The following is a 19,707-nucleotide window of genomic DNA, read 5'->3' as shown; positions in this document are numbered from 1 at the left end:
TACTATCAATCCCCTTTACCTATTCTCCCCTATACTTCTAACACTGATACAATCTATTACCCACAATTCATCTCACCATCTCTCTTCCATACTTCACCATCTGATCTCTTCAAACTTCCTACTTGTTCTAACTCATCTCTCTCCTTTGGTCCGAAACCTCGATTTCCTACTACCCTGAACTTACTGTCTTCTCTTCTCAGTTTCTTCAACCCTCTTCTTTTGGATGGAGACATCCACCCTAACCCAGGGCCTCCCACATCTTCCTTGCACAATATCACTACTCATACCCCTCCCCCTCACTTACCCCTTCCTACCAGTAATTCCTCTTCCAAATCTCTAAAAAATCTTCTCTCTAATTATTCAAAGTATTGTAAATAAAGTAGCAGACCTGCACTCCTGGATATCTAACACATCTCCTCTCATTCTGGAACCACACAGGAAGAAATTACTGTTGTGCCACACACCACCATAGAGAATTCACTTGGAAATATTACATGTAAAACGTCTTTAAGGATAGCAAGCTTTTAATTTATTGTTTTAATTGATTGATTGTTTAATGATTGTGAATTGTGTATATAAAGATGATGGACAGCAGAAAATGGCACACTCTGTACAGGCTTTTGATAGCCAAGGCACTAGAGGACATTGATTCTTTTTTTGTTTTAATAAATGTTTCTGTACTTGAAGGAGGTACATTGATTTTGTTTTACTAGCTCTGTGGCCTGTGGTACAACATCTCCTCACATTCTTGTCCTATCAGAAACTTGGCTGAAACCTCACATCCTTAACACAGAAATCGTACCTCCAGGTTATAACTTTCACTCCGATAGAACCAATAAACAGGGAGGAGGGGTTGCTGTCCTCTACTCTGAGCTACTTAACCTGTCCCCTCTCTCCATCTCTGTTCCCTGCTTCTCACCTGCTGAAATACTCATTGTAAATTGTTACCTCAACCCTCACAAGAATTTGCAATGGTCTCTATATACATTCCCCTGGCAATAATATTTCCCATCCTAGAGATCTTCCTGTCCTGGAATACTCACCATATCCCTTATGAAACTGTCATAGTTGAAGACACTAATATAGACTGGACTAAACTGTCCCCCTCATCCCCTACCCATAGTCTTGACCTTCATGGTTTTCACCAACACATCTCCAGCCCTACTAGAATAATCTGGACCCATCCTTGACTGGATCCTTCCTTCAGTTCCTCACCTTTATCATAATCCTGGTGTACTTCCCAACTCGTTGAGTGACCATTCTCCAACCTTCATACACAGATTCACCCAACACTCTCCTAAAGACCCTACTTACAGGGTATGCCGAAACCTTAACCACTTCGACCCAGACACTTAACTCCAAACTATCTGGCATTAATTGGTCCTCTCTCTATCACCTCCCTCTCAGTGAGGCAGTAAATTCCTTCAATAAGATTTTCCTTGACACACTTGATTCTGTTGCTCCATCCAGAAAAATCAGAATTAAATCCAACTACACCTCTGGCTAACAAAACAAACCTGCTCAATCATGCACAAAAGGGATTCTTCCTGGAAAGCCTTGGTTAAAAACAAGTCCCCTCTCTTACTACAGGCATACAAAGGGCTCAGAAACCTGGCTAAAAAACTTGTCAACAAAGACAAGAGAGGTTTATTTTCCTCTAACCAAAGTAGCCCACACAAAAATCCACAAAACTTCTGGACTATCAACTTACTCCACCAAGATAACTCCACTACTCCCAACTCTTTCCAAACACTGCTTCTGAAACTGCCTCCCTCCTTAACAATTATTTCATAGAAACTATTCAAAACCTCACACTTAATATACAAAACAGTACATCTCACTCAACACCTCCACTACCCCATAATAAAACTCTCCCCAATGCTTTTTCTTTCCAACCAGTCCCAATTACTACAGTTAAATCTCTCCTTAACAAACTTAAAACCTGCTCTCCCTCAGACCAACTACCCCCTCATTTCCTAAAAATAGCTGCACAAACCATTACCTACCCTGTCTCTATTCTTATTAACTGTTCCGTCTCAGAAGCCCTGATCCCTCACATTTGGAAATCCTTCTATACTATCCCTCTTCACAAAGGCGGCAACTCTACAGATCCTTCTAACTTTAGACCAATTGCTATCCTGTCTCCCTTATCCAAAATCTTGGAAAAGTGCATCCATGTTCAGCTACTCAATCACCTTCTCCATAATGGTCTCCTCACTCCTACCCAACACGGCTTTAGGCCCCAACATAACACTTCTACTGCATTACTCTCATTTACCGAAGTAATAGCTGAAGCCAGTGACAATGACCTCCTTGTCTCCAGTCTTTTCCTCAATCTTTCAAAGGCCTTTGATACTGTCTGTCATTCTAAACTTCTAACTAAACTCTCAGATCTACATCTCTCTACCTCCTCCATCAACTGGTTTTCTAGCTACCTCTCCGGCAGGCAGTAATCTGTCCGCTGGCAAACTGTCCTCTCTCCATTCTTCCATGCTAATACTGGAGTTCCCCAAGGATCAAGTCTGGGCCCCTTCCTGTTTAATATATTCACTAATAAACTTCACTCAGCTATCAACCTCTCTACACTTTTACAGTATGCTGACGACTCCACCCTCATTACCTCTGCCCACAACATCCCTGATCTACTCAGCAAACCTTTTCCTCTGTCAAAACCTGGCTCTCTGATAACCAACTCATATTAAATCCAAAAAAAAAACAAACTCCTTCTCTTCCTCCCTAAAACACTTGCCCAGCACAAAGGCTCTTTCTCTATAGCCTCTCGCAACAACACCATTATTACACCTGAACCCCATACTGAACTACTTGGCGTTATCATTGATGATGAATTAAAATTTGATATTCAACAAAGTATAAAAAAGACCCACCAGAAACTTGGACTACTCTTTCATAATCAAAAATTTCTGTCACCCTCCTCCATACCCTCCCTCGCTCAGGCCCTATGCCTACCCTGCCTTCTTTATCCTGCCCCTGTCCTTACGCATGTTCAAACATCTAATCACTAAACTAGAGCAACCTTCCTTACAAATCTCACCACTATCTTGCCCTTAAGTCACTCCAATGGCCAGAATTCTCCAAACAGCTAATTATACCACGGCTACATATTGCACACTCTATCCTATATGAACCCTCATCTTATCCCTCCATCTCCAATTTAGTCTCCTTCTATAACCTCCCTTGTCACCTCCGTACTGCCAGTGAATGCCTCCTTCAGTTATACAAACCCAACAAAACATTGGTAAGATCCTTTACAAATACTCTGTAGCCAATGCTTGGAACTCACTCCCTCTCAACATAAGAAGCATTCAGCATAAATACTTGTTTAAGAAAGAACTTAAAGTTTTTCTGCGGAAGACTTGGTCATGCCCTTGTCAAACCCCCACTTGAACCAGTCTCCTCCCTTCTCATCGTATCTGCTTTTCCCTATCAGCTCTTGTTCCTCCTTGTACTTGCTCTAGCAAACTGTATTCATACTGTACTCCTAGCAAACTGTATTCATACTGTACTCCTAGCAAACTGTATTCATACTGTACTCCTAACAAACTGTATTCATACTGTACTCCTAGCAAACTGTATTCATACTGTACTCCTAGCAAACTGTATTCATACTGTACTCCTAACAAACTCTATTCATACTGTACTCCTAACAAACTGTATTCATACTGTACTCCTAGCAAACTGTATTCATACTGTACTCCTAGCAAACCGTATTCATACTGTACTCCTAACAAACTCTATTCATACTGTACTCCTAGCAAACTCTATTCATACTGTACTCCTAGCAAACTGTATTCATACTGTACTCCTAGCAAACTGTATTCGTACTGTACTCCTAACAAACTCTATTCGTACTGTACTCCTAGCAAACTGTATTCATACTGTACTCCTAACAAACTCTATTCGTACTGTACTCCTAGCAAACTCTATTCATACTGTACTCCTAGCAAACTCTATTCATACTGTACTCCTAGCAAACTCTATTCATACTGTATTCATACTGTACTCCTAGCAAACTGTATTCATACTGTACTCCTAACAAACTCTATTCGTACTGTACTCCTAGCAAACTGTATTCATACTGTACTCCTAGCAAACTCTATTCATACTGTACTCCTAGCAAACTGTATTCATACTGTACTCCTAGCAAACTCTATTCATACTGTACTCCTAACAAACTGTATTCATACTGTACTCCTAGCAAACTGTATTCATACTGTACTCCTAGCAAACTGTATTCATACTGTACTCCTAGCAAACTGTATTCATACTGTACTCCTAGCAAACTGTATTCATACTGTACTCCTAACAAACTGTATTCATACTGTACTCCTAGCAAACTGTATTCATACTGTACTCCTAACAAACTGTATTCATACTGTACTCCTAGCAAACTGTATTCATACAGTACTCCTAGCAAACTGTATTCATACTGTACTCCTAGCAAACTGTATTCATACTGTACTCCTAGCAAACTCTATTCATACTGTACTCCTAGCAAACTCTATTCGTACTGTACTCCTAGCAAACTCTATTCGTACTGTACTCCTAACAAACTCTATTCGTACTGTACTCCTAGCAAACTGTATTCATACTGTACTCCTAGCAAACTCTATTCGTACTGTACTCCTAGCAAACTCTATTCATACTGTACTCCTAACAAACTCTATTCGTACTGTACTCCTAACAAACTCTATTCGTACTGTACTCCTAACAAACTCTATTCATACTGTACTCCTAACAAACTCTATTCGTACTGTACTCCTAACAAACTCTATTCGTACTGTACTCCTAGCAAACTCTATTCGTACTGTACTCCTAGCAAACTGTATTCGTACTGTACTCCTAGCAAACTGTATTCATACTGAACTCCTTAGTGTAATAGTCTCTAAACCTTTTAATTATTTGGCCTAAGCTATATACTGTTCTCATATTTTGGAAATTCTACTTGTTAACTGTTATTTTACCTATGCATTGTACTGCGGTGGTGGTGCTGCGGTAGCACTGTCGCCTGACAGTAAGAAGTTGTCCCGTTCAATTCTCAGATAGAGCGTCTTCTGTCTGGAGACATGCGTGAATGGGCGTACCTTCGTTGAAGGTTGTGCGTCAGGGCTGGCATCTCAGCACATAAAAATCCACTGCCAATCATTAGCGGACTGGAGTTCCGCTGTGGCGACCCCTAACCAGGAAAAGCCGAAAGACACAACAACATTGTACTGCTGTGCACACATTTTTGAGTTGTACTACACTTTTGGGACCCTACTTTAATATTTTATAAATATCATAATTACTTGTATTATTTCTGAAGCTTTTCGTCTAGAGTCTCCACTGAAAATGGGCCCTTGGCTCAGTTGGACTAACCCGGTTAACAAATGTCAATAAATAAATAATAAATAAATAAATAATAGATGCCTTCCAAATGCAGGAGTGCCTTAAGGTCAGACAGCTTGTTGTTTAGGTCTCTAGCACTGACCAGAAACCCGTATTTTCATCCTGTTTTGACAGTGATGCAGGTCTGATGTCTCTGATATTGATATGACTCTAAAATTTTCACTTACAAAATCGTAATTTTCAGTTGCTTGTTGTTTAGGTTTCTAGCACTGACCAGAAACCCGTATTTTCATCCTGTTTTGACAGTGATGCAGGTCTGATGTCTCTGATATTGATAAAATTTTCACTTACAAAATCGTAATTTTCAGTTGCTGGGATATGGCACACTTATATCAGTTCATCAGCCTCTGAGTCGTCGACATCTGAATCCTGTTTAGGAGGATCCTCGCACACTTCTATTTTTAGAATATTGGGTCCCAGATACTTTAGCGATACCCAGGTCTGGTCTTCTACTTTACGAAAGACAAAGTGCTTGGTCGGCTTGGCTAAAGAGTTGGCAGTAGCTCAGGAAATGAAGTGGGACAAGGCACTGCCTTACTGAGGCAAGCTAACATGTGAAAGTTCATGCTTCAGTGCTTTGTGCCTCACTGCTTTGAGAAGTGCAGCTGTGAAGACCTGGGGAAGTGATGTGGCACCAAAACCTAAATGGCTGTTGCAAAAAGCATCCTCATGTACAAGAACTGTGGAAGTCCCACCTTCCCCTTTTAAAATTACAGTACACCCTTCACAGACTGAAGGGTCTCTAGTCTGAGTGCATTGGATGTGTTGGTCCATCAGAATGCATGAAAAAATGACGGCATGGGTGGCTGCACCTAGGTCATGCCAGAGGCCTTACCTGAGAGAGATGGGTGTTGTGAAAGCTCCTCACCAAATACAGGGCCACAAGACTCAGGAAAACTCAGTTTGCAAATGTCATTGGCTTTCTAACACTTCTCTTTCTTTTGAGTACTCTTTTTCTTAGCATGTGGCTCCTGGAGGCTTTGGGAGGGACCGTAACAGCACAGAATGAGAATCACAGCCCCTTTCTAGGGGAAAACTCCAGTAGGGTCGCTCATCTATGACCTTAGGAAGAAAAACAAAAAAGAACATTGCGGACACAAGTCCATATCATGCTCCAGGGGGAGGCAGAAAAAAAACTTCTGAGTGAGAGCCCTAGTGGGAGATTTGTTTACCATACAACACACAATTATTTAACTTTATTATTATTATTATTAACTTTATTGTAATTATTATTTTAATAAAATTCTTTAGCACTATATTCAGAATCAGACATTAACAAATAATACAGTATCAGTAGGATGAAATAAATCCCCTATAAGGATACTCATCTGAAGATGCTACTTGGATGGAAGCTGATCGATGGACTGAACAGTGGGACTTAGTGCAATGAATGGTGTGAGAAAAATTTATTTACTATTTATTTTTATTTAACAATTATTTATTGGGCGTGTCCAGTTGAAACAAAGTCCATTTTAAGCAGAGGCCAAGAGATAAAAGCTCCATAGGTAAATTACATACAATTACAGACATGGGAGCAAAGTTCCACAGGTAAATTACATACAATTACAGACATATTAGAAAATTACAAATGTACAAGAAAACAGCTACACTGGATCACAGTGAGTAAAATATGACATAATATATGTATGGTACATGATACAGCAGAGTAATAAAAAGCTTCAACATTATTACATTCAATTACAATCGATATTTGAATTGTGCAGTACATTACACACAGACCCCAGTTTAGACAGTTGGCTGTTCAGTGGACATGTCCTGTAAAGACATTGAAAGTGGAAGTAAGAGAAGGCTAGGAGGACTCTGTAGGAAGGTGAATTTGGTCAGTAAAGTTAGTTGGACAAGGTTAATGGTTGTGAGGAGAGGAGCAGAGAAAGCAGGGGATCCAGATAAGATAGGATGTCAGAAGTATGCTGTATTAGTTGTGAAGTAGCAGTGAGGGGTGGGGGTATGGGTAATGAGGAAAGATGGTAAGTAAGTTTAGTTACAGTCGATGGAGAGGGTGTGGGTATGGGTAATGAGGAAAGATGGTAAGTAAGTTTAGTTACAGTCGATGGAGAGGGATGGTGGAGGGTGGGGTCTATGGGTAATGGAGGTTATGGGTAATGAAAGGTAGTAAGTTTAGTTACAGTTAATGGAGAGGGGTGGAGATGGGGGGTATGGGTAATGAGGAAAGGTAGTAAGTTTAGTTACAGTTAATGGAGAGGGATGGTGGAGGGTGGGGTCTATGGGTAATGGAGGTTATGGGTAATAAGGAAAGGCAGTAAGTTTAGTTGCAGTTGAAGGAGACAGTTTGATTCAAAGTAGTGTAGCTGGCTATTGGTGTTGGAGGAAGATTTAGTTAGGACTAGTGCATGGGCACAGCCACTGACTGGTGAGGAAGTTCTTAAGCAGGCTTTAAAACTGAGATGGGTCGGCGGTGGTTATGATAGGGTACTGAACAGTATTCCAAATGTTAGAGATATAGTTGGAGTTAAGAGAGTTGCCAGCAGCACTGCTGAATTTGGATACATGTAGCAAGGATTTATTTGAGGATCAGAGAACTCGAGTATTGGCGTAGAGTAGCACCAACTGGCGAAAAGCAGGAGTTTTTTTCTGGTTGGTGAATTAGTCTGTGGGCAGAAAGAAGTTGGGTGTAGGTCAGGTAATGGGGTAGTTATAGCCAGTTCAGTTGTTGTAAAGTGAAGCAGTGATGGGACCTGTGAGGGGAGTTGGTGGCGAATTTAGCAACTGAGGTTTCTAGTTTAGCCAAATCAGTTTTCTTTAGATTGGTGAGGATAGGAGAGGCATACAGCTGGGAGGAGTGTAGGCGAGTTCTAGAAATTGCCTGTCTTGTGGTGCTAGTGAGAAAGGGCTTGAGTCTATACAGGGCATCTAGTTTTATGTGTGCCTTTTTTGCGTTTATATCACGCTATCGAAAGATGAAAATAGTGAACTCTATTTCATCAAACCTAAAATATCTAAACCACATAATATCGAACATTCAGAACAGCAAATTTTTTCCTTGGGAAAACATTTGCTATTCTGAAACACATACACACAACACAAGCACACCTAAAATGCATCAATCAACACACATACACTTATAATCCTACAACTAACCCTACACTAAACTATACATACACTACTATATATCCACTTACCTTAACCCAAACCCTAACCCTAAGGTCCATCACTATCACACACTCACCTAACCCATGCCCTAACCCTAACTCACTTAACCCGCCCCAACCCTAATTCACCTAACCCGCGCCTTAACCCTAACTCACCTAACCCTAACTCACCTAATCCTAACGACCACACAATCGCACACTTACCTGAACCTGACCCGTAAATTTCCACCACAGTGCTGAAAATAGCAAAGCCACAGAATCGGCCAACCAAATTCTTTCCCTAGGAAAGAATTTGGTGTTCTGCAGCTTATTTTATTTTTAGTTCAAAAAACGGGTCGCTATTAGAACATTCAAAGTTTTAAAACTTTGATGTTCTGATATAGACCCTCTTTTTTGATAGACTAAGATAGATGTACATCGAATTTCAAATTATTGTCTATTGGCACACCTAGAAATTTTGTTTCACCTACGGTCGATATTAAAGGTATTAGTGGAAGAGAATAGCTGGAATGGAGTTGTGAGATCATGTGATTTACTGAGGAGGAAGAGCATAAGTTTAGTTTTGGATGGATTCAGGATTAGTTGTGAGTCTGATAACCAGACTTCAACTGTCGTGAAGGACTGTTGTGTTCTCACTACAAGTTATTTTAGGGTAGGTGCAGCAGAATTGACAGTGGCGTCATTGGTGTATTGGACAATGGAGGCTAGAGATGTTGCTGTGTGAAGTCTGTTGATGAATATACCGAAATGTAGAGTGCTTAGGACTGATCCTTGGGGGACCCCCATAGAAACAGAAAGACCCTTTTGACATTTGACTGCTTGTTGACGGTTAGTTAGGTAACTAAGGAATCATGTGAGTGACAAATAGCTGAATTTTAGTATGGAGAATTCATTAATTAATTTCTGATGAGAAACCATATCAAATGCTTTGGATAGGTCCAAGAATATGGTGGATACCAGATTCTCATTGTTTCCATGTTGGTTAATTGTACTGGTAAAGCTGAACAGGGCCATCCTGGTACTATGATTTAGGCGGAATCCAAGTTGTATGCTAAAAAGGAGATTGTTGGATAAAAGGTAGTTGAAGAGATGCATATGAATGCATTTTTCTAAGAGTTTTGATAGGGGTGATGAGATAGCTATAGGTCTATAACTGGAGAACTCGATAGAACTGCCATGTTTGTACAAAGGGATTATGTAAGATATTTTCCAGGTTAGAGGAATGTACTGTTCAGATATGGACCTGTTAATGAGGATATAAACTGGATAGAAGATGGCATCTGCTGCTAGGTTTAAGAATTCAAAGGGCAGGTTATCAGCTGCAAGGACTGAGGGCTTTACTTTAGAGAGTATTTTTTATGGTGTAAGTTTGGACAGTTTTAAAGGAGAAGGAGTCAGTTTCATCTTTGGCTATAGTTGGGATAGTTGGGGTACACTGCACTGGTCTTAGTAAATGAACGTATAGTATTCGTAAAGAATGAGTTAAATTTTGCAGCTATACTATCGTTATTGTTAGTGTTTGAAGAAGTAGGGGTGGAGGATTGGCCTAGCTAAAGGAGTTTATTTATGGAAGATCAGAACTTTTTAGGATTGTTATGGTGCTTTTGCTGTATAGTAGTATAGTATGATTTTTTATCTAGTTTGACTTGGGATTTGACTTTATTTTGAAGATGTCTAGAGTGTTCAAGGTTGCCCTGATTTTTGTTGGTGTGCCACAGTGTCCAGGCTTTATCTCTTAGTTTGAGTAAATTTTTAGTATCTTTTGATAGCTAAGGGGTACTGTTGGATTTTACTCTAGTAGAGCTACTTGGGGCTAAGCTAATTAGCATTTCAAGGAAGGTAGTATTAAAATAGTCCACAGCATTATCTAGGGGTAGCCTTCTGAGTGGTGTCCAGTCACAGTTTTGTAAGATGGAGTTAAAGATTTGAGCACTGAAGTTTTCTGTTGTTGACAATTTGGTTGTATTTCTGTGGGGTTTGGAGATGGTGTCTAACCAAGTATGTTGGGAGATGATCATTAATATTATCGGGGAAACAACCTGATTGGTAGGCAACAGTAGGTTTGTTAGCTAAAATCCAGTCTAGTATAGAATGCCTTTTGGTAGTCTTGTCTAATCTGGTTGTGGATTGTATGACCTGGGTAAAGCCATGTATGTTAATATAGTTAGTGGGGTTATCAGTGTTACAGGAGTACCAGTCAGTATTAAAGCCACACATTATGATGGTTACCTGTGGGAATGTTGGGGTTACTGCCAGGAGGAATATAAGTACCTATTATGGTTAGATATTTATTGAGGTTTATTTAGAGTTTGATACATAGTACTTCAGTGTTACTGAAATCAGGGAATCTTGGTTCTGTAAGTTCTACTTTTAAGTTTTGTTTATAAAGTATGGCTATACCACGTCCGTGTGTGTTACTTTTCCTGTCACATCTATGCATATTATAATCTGGAGAAAGAATGTCATTGCTGGTAATGTTTCAACCAGGTTTCTGTTAGAATTATAATATCAGAGGAGTAAAGAGATAGGCTGACATGCAGTTTGTGTACTTTATTGACTATGCTCCTGACATTCATGTAAAGGAGCATGAGGTTAGAGCTACTAGATGATTAATGTCCTTGTGATGGGTGGAGGAGTAGTGAGGTAGGTGGATTGCTGCTGAACACATTCAGGACACGGATTAAGGTGTATATCTCCAGAGAGCATTAGCTGTGTAGAGAAGTGTAAATGAAGTTTGGGGAGTTTAATGAGTGTGGTGTATTTGAGAGAGGTTTGAGATTTTGGAAAAAGTGGAAGAAATTTGTTTAGAAATTATCCTATGTAAGGTGTGTTGTACGGGTTGGAAGCAATTACAAGACTGAGAGATAATGAGTGGTGGGGCTGTGGAGTAGCATCTGTAGGAGAGGAGAAGATGCTGTGTAGTTGAACGTGATAGGAAGTTAGGTAACAGGAAAGTGTTAGGAGAGTCCAGATAAAAGTGTACAGGGATAACATTTGCAAGTGTTTGGTACATTGAGGTGGCATTTTATAGGTGAGGAAGAAGTTGATTTAGTAAAGGGAAAAGTAATGTGAGGTAATTTAGAAGAAACTTTTGGACAGGTTTGGAGTGACAGAGGTAGAACTCAGAGGAATAGTGTGTTGTAGGAAGGGAAAGAAATATAATGTGTATGAAGATGTGGATTTGATAGCTGGTATTTGTAAGTTGGGATTGTAGTGCAGCAGGAGGAAAATAGAGAAAAAGGAAGGTTTGGTAATTGCAGTATGGAGGTGAGGTGGTTTAGGTATTTACTGTGTTATAAGGAGAAGTTAGGTGTGATGTAGGGAACACTTGCTGTTTAATTGAATAATGAGGTTAACAAGGAGGAGTAGGTTAATGTCCTATGTTATTGTGGATGATATTATGTGTGGAGTGTTGTGACTGTTTGAAAGTGAGAGGGGAGTGGCTAGCTACATATAAGTTTATGTGTAGTGGGGGTGGCTGGGAATTGGGGTAGGGTATGGGAGCAGAGTGAGCCCGAACAAAGTGAGGGAGAACGGAGAGGGTTGAACCTGACCAGAGAGATGACCACAACTACAGAAACAATCAGAAACCATACTCACAGCAGGACAATAGTAAAACAAAATACCTTAGAGCAGTTGTGGTTCATGCTGCATGAAGTTTGTTATGGAAGAAATTAATTGACAAAACAGTTTAGGGACAGCAAGAACTGTAAGTAAAAAGCTGAAGTACACCCTTATGTCCTAAATGGGAAATACCTGGCAAAGGAGAGCATAACTTTTATTGCCTATATGGGAAAAAGAAGGTGAAATTTCAGAGGGAGGTTTAATGGCTAGCTTCTCTTCATTACTGTAGCTGTAAGGTTGAAAAGTTAAGTAAAGACAGCTGAGTTTGGTGGTAGAATGGGCAGGGAGACCAGGGATACCATCCCACCGAGGTGTGCAAGCTACTTAACTGTTAAATTTACACTGAAGTTTAATGCAATACAAGACATTATTTTCTGTTGAATATGAGAGCAAGGAAGCAATACCTGACAAAAATGAACATCCCAAGCTTAGTGTGTCAATTCTCAGTTAAACTAGGATTTAAACAGCAACTTAGATGAGGTGGGGGACAGCCCATAGAAATGAAGAGTATCTAAACAGACTGAATACAAAAGAGGGAAATCATCAATAATTCAATACTTAGTGAAGCAATGTCCTACCAGATCTCTACTATTTAACAAAGATGTTTCTATGCAGTCCCAATAAATAAATCACATTAGCAGTACTGCAGTACTTAATGAAGAAGTATCCTATTAGGTTAGGATTATTATAACATAAAAGTATCTTTGTCGACCCAGAGAAATATAAAATAGTGCTTGTAATATGCGTAATGCAGCAGTTTTACAGTATACCAGTTACAGCATAGCAATCACAATACATATCGCTGCTTTACAATGAGAAGATCCGAAGACGACATCACCGGACACACCCTTTAAATCACCAATGTACTGATGATACCTTTGGTGGTACAGCATCTGCTGAAGTTCTGGTAGAGGGTAAAGCTCTGAAAGTCAGGCTAGTCACAGGCAAACTGCAGGTAGAATATCTAAAATGTGCAGACTGCAACAATGAGTATTACATTGAACACCAAAGGTAATTGCCTTCTTACTATATAGTCTTTGCAGCAACTTCTCCATCTGCATTCCACTTCTCAAAGCATTTCACTACTCCCAGTACTTCTAAATACTCTGCAAGTCACAAGTTCAGGAACTACTGGAAAACCCTCCCTGTGGGTATATTGAGAACTTCGATACCAGTCATCCAAACAGTGAAACTCGGCAGTTATATGCTATACATTTTAAAAAAGGGCCACAGACAATAAAACAAGCAACCTTGATGGGACTGTTTGTCTTGCTGTATTACAGGGAGGCCCTTATTCATCTGGGACCAGAAACCTGTATCAAGTTGGTTTACTTTTGCTGTTAATGTGGTACAACCATCCCTATTAGGTAAACACTATCCTTTACCTACTCTGATTTCTTTGCTTATTCTTGATCATAAATAACAAATTGTTGATTATCTGATCATGTACTTACTGCCAATACTATTGTCAGGAAGCTCATTTTGTTGCACTGTTATTCCTCCTCCAGTGTCGACAGGTGGAAATGTGGCTTCTTTCTTAATATACAACCAAAGGTGCTCCAATGGGATATTATACCCTGCAAATAAAATCAGGAATTATTACTGACATTGCACTGTGTTTATAATGATTTAATGATGCTTAGCTGAGAGACAACACCATAGAAAAGCAACACTTAGTCAATTAACCATGCAGAATGAGTGGAAACCTCTGCAGTCTAATGGCTATGTTTCATGGACACCTCTGCAGTCTAATGGCTATGTTTCATGGACACCTCTGCAGTCTAATGGCTATGTTCCATGGACACCTCTGTAATCTAATGGCTATGTTCCATGGACACCTCTGCAGTCTAATGGCTATGTTCCATGGACACCTCTGCAGTCTAATGGCTATGTTCCGTGGACACCTCTGCAGTCTAATGGCTATGTTCCGTGGACACCTCTGCAGTCTAATGGCTATGTTCCGTGGACACCTCTGCAGTCTAATGGCTATGTTCCATGGACACCTCTGCAGTCTAATGGCTATGTTTCATGGACACCTCTGCAGTCTAATGGCTATGTTTCATGGACACCTCTGCAGTCTAATGGCTATGTTTCATGGACACCTCTGCAGTCTAATGGCTATGTTCCATGGACACCTCTGCAGTCTAATGGCTATGTTCCATGGACACCTCTGCAGTCTAATGGCTATGTTTCATGGACACCTCTGCAGTCTAATGGCTATGTTCCATGGACACCTCTGCAGTCTAATGGTTATGTTCCATATTCCTTTACTTTTGTTCTCGTTTATCCTCTCTTCTGACCAGAATTACTTTATTATATACATTTATGTTAAGATTGGCAGTCATACACATTATGTACAGTGTGTGTGTGAAGTCACATACTGCTGTGATCAGAATCATGTTATAATGTAAATTATTTACATTAAAACTGAATGTGATGTGTATTATAATGTACAAACTGTGAGAGTACTACAGACTGTTGTAACTAGAATAATTCATTTTGTACATTATTTACATTAACACTAACAGTGATATACATTATAATGTACATTGTGTGTGAGGATATCACAAACTGCTGTGACCATAATCAGTTCATTATGTACATTTAGACATACAGTCTGGTGGACCCCTGCTATAAACAAGCTATACAATAGAAGGAGAAAACTAGTACAGAAAAGAGTAAAATCCCAAGAAGGGAAGACATCCCTGATCAGTATCAGCAAGAAACTACGATCCCTCATAAAATTATCCAAGGCTAGCTTCAAAAGAAAAATTGCCAAGGACTCCAAAGATAACCACAAGGCATTCTTTAGCTATGTCAAGAACCTAAGTGGCAATTCTCAGATCTGCTTGGAGTTAGTGCAGAATGGCACAAAATACACTGAACCGACCGATACCACCAACATCCTAGCATACAGGTTCAGTGCAAACTTCACCCCCCTCTCACCCCCAAAAGGGCCCATAACCATACCAGAAGGATGTAGTGCCCCTGAAATCACAGACACTCAGGTTAAAACAGCCCTCTCCAAAGCCAAAAACACAACATCAATGGGACCGGACGATGTCCCAGGCTGCGTTCTACATGAGCTCAAAGATGAACTAACCCCTCACCTAAACACACTGTTTAAACTCAGCCTCTCCACAGGCTATGTACCCATAGAGTGGTGCACAGCAATGGTTATTCCGCTCCACAAAGGTGGAGCCACAACAGATCCCGGGAACTATCGCCCTATAAGCCTGACTAGCTTGGTCTGCAAGCCTATGGAGCGCATCATCATGGATCTCATTAACAAAGACATTTGAGAATCTCCAAACACTGGACCCTACCCAGTTCGGCTTTGTTAAGGGAAGATCATGCATGCTAAACCTATTGAGACAGTTACCAAGGCTATAAATGAGGGAAAGGAGGTTCACACAGCCTACCTAGACCTCGCAAAGGCCTTCAACACCATTCCCCAATTCTGGTATTATAGACAAGCTCACCAGCCTGAACATAAACCCCTACGTCACGAGATGGGTTGCCAACTGGCTCATGGACAGAACCCATATGGTAAGAGGTGCGGGAGCTAGGTCTGACTCTAAACCTGTTACAAGTGGCACTCCCCAGGGCTCAGTCCTAGGACCCCTCCTGTTCGGCATATACTTCTCAGAGGTACAGGCAAGCACAGGAAAAGTATGGCTGACCAAGTTCGCAGACGACTGCAAACTATGGGCTATAATTGACTCACTGGCTGACACAGAAATGCTCCAAAAGGGTTTCACTGAGACAGATACCTGATGTCAGAAACATGGCCTCGAGCTAAATGCCAAAAAAGTGCATAGTCATGCCCTTTGGAAGAAAAAAAAGTACCCACAAACTACCACATAGGTGGTAGCCTCCTAAATATGGAAGATGTAATAAGGGATCTGGGGACCCAAGTAGATAGAAATCTCTCCTTTGATAATCACATTGCCAAAGTGGTTAGAAAATCCTTCTATGTGGCCCACCTAATCACAAAAGGGTTTGCATCCAGATCAAAAGAGGTCATTGTGCCCCTCTACGCATCACTTATCAGACCCATCATACAGTACAATGCCCCATTTGGGATGTACCTTACAAGACACCAGCACCAGCTGGAAAGACCAGAGAAGTACCTCACCAAGAGGATCACTGGCCTAAAACAGATGCCCTATGCTGCTCAACTGAAGAAACACCAGCTGTACTCGGTTGCATACTGCCTACTCAGAGGTGATCTCTGCCTGATATACAAGGCCATGTCCACCCCAGAATTGGACATGCTCCACCTAAAGAAAACCATATCCCCTCGAGCCACACACTCTAGGGATCTAAACCTCACCACAACAATAAATAGGACATGCTGGAGGGATAGATTCCTGTCCCAGAGACTTGCCATGCTTTGGAACAAAATTCCAATCTACATTAGGCAGAGCTCCTCGCTAACACTCTTCAAGAGAAACCTTGACGAGTGGATGGGAAACAGAAAGTTTACCCTGGGGATCACTTCAATGGCTCTGCTGGACAGAGGCACAATGAACTAATCTAAGAGGGCGGCGAAAGCCAACACATTCCGGCTAGGCTTATAGATGCCTTCAGGCAGATAGCCTAGTGCCTACCTATGAACCTATTTACATTAACACTGACTGTGGTACGTATTATAATGTACAGTGTGTGAAGGTGTCATATAGTACTGTAACTGGATTCACTATGGATGCATAAAGAGCAACTGGTGTTCACGTGAGAAGCAGAGCCCTGCAAGTACCAGCAACAGCCTAGTAGCCAGCTGTTTGCCTCTCTTGTACCAGCGACTAGTAAAAACCACAAACTAAGGATCTATAACCATAGACTTGAATTTTCCTCCTATTTCTGCAGCCATCTTGGTAGATTTGGGCACCATGATGCATTGCAGCACTTGTCTCCTGCTTACTGGCAACCACCTAATTCTAAATCAGACGGACACGGTATGTGAAATATGCAGTTACACAGTGTCACTGCAGGCAAGAATCTCACTTAACAACACAAACAATAGCAAACAGGTTGTCAAATAACACACCACACACACCCACACATACACACACACAAACACACACATGCATGCGCACACACACACACACACACACACACACACACACACACACACACACACACACACACGCATGCGCACACACACACACACACACACACACACACACACACACACACACACACACACACACACACACACACACACACACACACACACACACACACACACACACACACTACACAAAGAATGGACCAGACACAGACAAACATATGCTGAGGGTCTTAAATGTAGTCTTTCCAAATATAAAAGGCATTCCAGATATCAAACACAAAATTATCTTCAGCAAACCCTACAGCACTCTGCTAAGACAGCACACACACCTTGGCACAGCATCATCACAAGGTGTCTCAACCTCTAAATCCATAATGCAAACTGCCACATACAATATTTTAATCTTGCTGGTCCCTATTGTGAGACATAGGATATCCCTTTTTCAAGCTGAGCAAGGAGGCGGTCACAGTCAGCTGACTGTCAGGGGACAGGATCCACCAGATCACATGTACACTCAAGTCACTGGACCAAAAGTATCATCATGACTCAGTCATAATCCATGTGAATGTAAATGGCTTGCAATATACCTCCCTGGACTATAAGAAGAGAGATGTGATAAAGCTATTAAACTATGGGAACCAGGCTGGTACGAGCCTAGCACTGAGCAGCATTCTACCTTCTTCAAGGATGATGCCACAATACCAACAGAAGATAAAACTAAACCAATTATTAAAGTCAGTTAAGTGTCACTCCTCGGAGGATAAGGTAGACAGACCACACTCCTTTCCAGTGATGATCTGTACCTGTCCCCACCAAGGTTTTCAAATATTGGCCAAAATCTTTTCCACCCCCATAGTGCCTTTTTAGATGCTGCCAACATGATGAACTTGCCAACCTAGCTAAACCCACTTAGAATAATATACAGGTGTAACTGCTCAATGCCAGGAGTATAAACAGGAAACAACTCCCTGCAAGCTCTCCTCATTATGGAGAATTTAAACATCTGTGCAGTTAATGCCAGAAAGGGCACCTGACAGTGCAGGATTATAATGCCTTTCGCACATTTAGATCAGCTATTGCACAGGTAGGATTTAAAGGTGGAGGAGTCTCAATTTACATCAAACGCAAACACACCTGAAGGCTGCCCACATACTATGACACTCTTGAGCTTCTCCACATCCAGCTTACCATAAGTAAAGTCCCATACCATAACCTAGCAAGCCATATGTCCCCCTTCACGACCCAGGAAGCCCATACCATTTACTTGAATGTGAGAGAGACACTCCCCCTTCAACCCAACATAATATTCATGGGCAACTTCACCTACCCTAATATTAAATGGGAATCATGCATGGCCTCAGACTTGCAGCCCAGAAATTCCTAGACTTTGTTAACACAATTACCCTTCAAGAACGAGTCTGCAGACCCATCAGGGGCACAAATATCTCTGACCCGGTCATCACAAGCATGGAGAAATGATGCACTCCCCCCTAGTATATAGTCTTCATTGGTCAGGTTGGACCACAAACCCATTTCCTTTGAAATAAACATTAAGCCCAGACCACAGGTGACTCAAAACTATTTAAAAGCTATTCCACGGCTAAAAACATGCCTATGCAGAACTGTTCACGTAACTCTGTACAGCCATTTAAATAGCTACATAGAAACAGCTGTACCTACCCAGAATAAATATAGGAAAACTTCTAAAAACAAGTCATCCTGGTCGAATCCCAGTATAAATGTGTTGGATAACAAAAGAAAGAAAGAAAATCATGTTTAAAAACAGGAAGGGCTTTGCCCCAATGGTAAAAACATCCCTCATCAATCTGAACAAGCAACTCAAGGGACTAAGTCCACAAATTCAAATTTGAGATAAAAATAGCCCCTGAAGCTAAGAACAACCATAATGCTTTCTTCAGTTATCTCTGCAACCTATACCAAACAATGTACCAAACTAATGGTGAATGGAATCATCTGGAGTGGATATAAAAAGTGTACATACCCCTGTTAAAATGCTAAGTTTTATGATATAAAAAAATGAGACCACAATAAATCATTTCAAAACTTTTCCCATCTTTATTGTGACCTAAAACCTGTACAATTCAATTGAAAAACAAACAAATCTGTGAGGGGAAAAAATATAAAAAATTAAAAATGTACAATAAGCTGGTTGCATAAGTGTGCACACCCTTAAACTAATACTTTGTTGAAGCACCTTTTGATTTAATTACACCATTCAGACTTCTTGGGTAACCACCTGTCATCAATTAAAGAGACTCTGATTAACCCCAAATAAAGTTCAGCTGTCCTAGTAGGATTTTCCTGACATTTACTCAGTTGCCTGCTACAGCAAAAGCCATGCTTCGCAGAGAGCTTACAAAGCATCAAAGGGATCCCATTGTTGAAAGGTATCAGTCAGGAGAAGGGTACAAAAAATTTCCACAGCACTGGATATACCATGGAACACAGTGA

The 19,707-nt window shown here is 40.8% G+C and overlaps 1 protein-coding gene across 1 annotated transcript in view; it reads right to left on the bottom strand.

The window, feature by feature from the left end:
• Positions 1-19,707, bottom strand: part of LOC122798711 (zinc finger protein OZF-like) — a 149,469-nt gene that overhangs the window by 72,981 nt on the left and 56,781 nt on the right. Inside the window, exon 3 of the mRNA XM_044067807.1 lies at positions 13,616-13,738. Coding sequence (XP_043923742.1) covers positions 13,616-13,738 — 123 coding nt within the window. The remainder of the gene's footprint in view (positions 1-13,615; positions 13,739-19,707) is intronic.

This window comes from Protopterus annectens, chromosome 3.part1 (assembly GCF_019279795.1).
Source record: "Protopterus annectens isolate FY-2018-M chromosome 3.part1, PAN1.0, whole genome shotgun sequence".
NCBI classification, from domain to species: domain Eukaryota; kingdom Metazoa; phylum Chordata; order Ceratodontiformes; family Protopteridae; genus Protopterus; species Protopterus annectens.
Note: the sequence above shows the minus strand (reverse complement) of the source record. Positions and strands in the feature narration are given on the sequence as shown.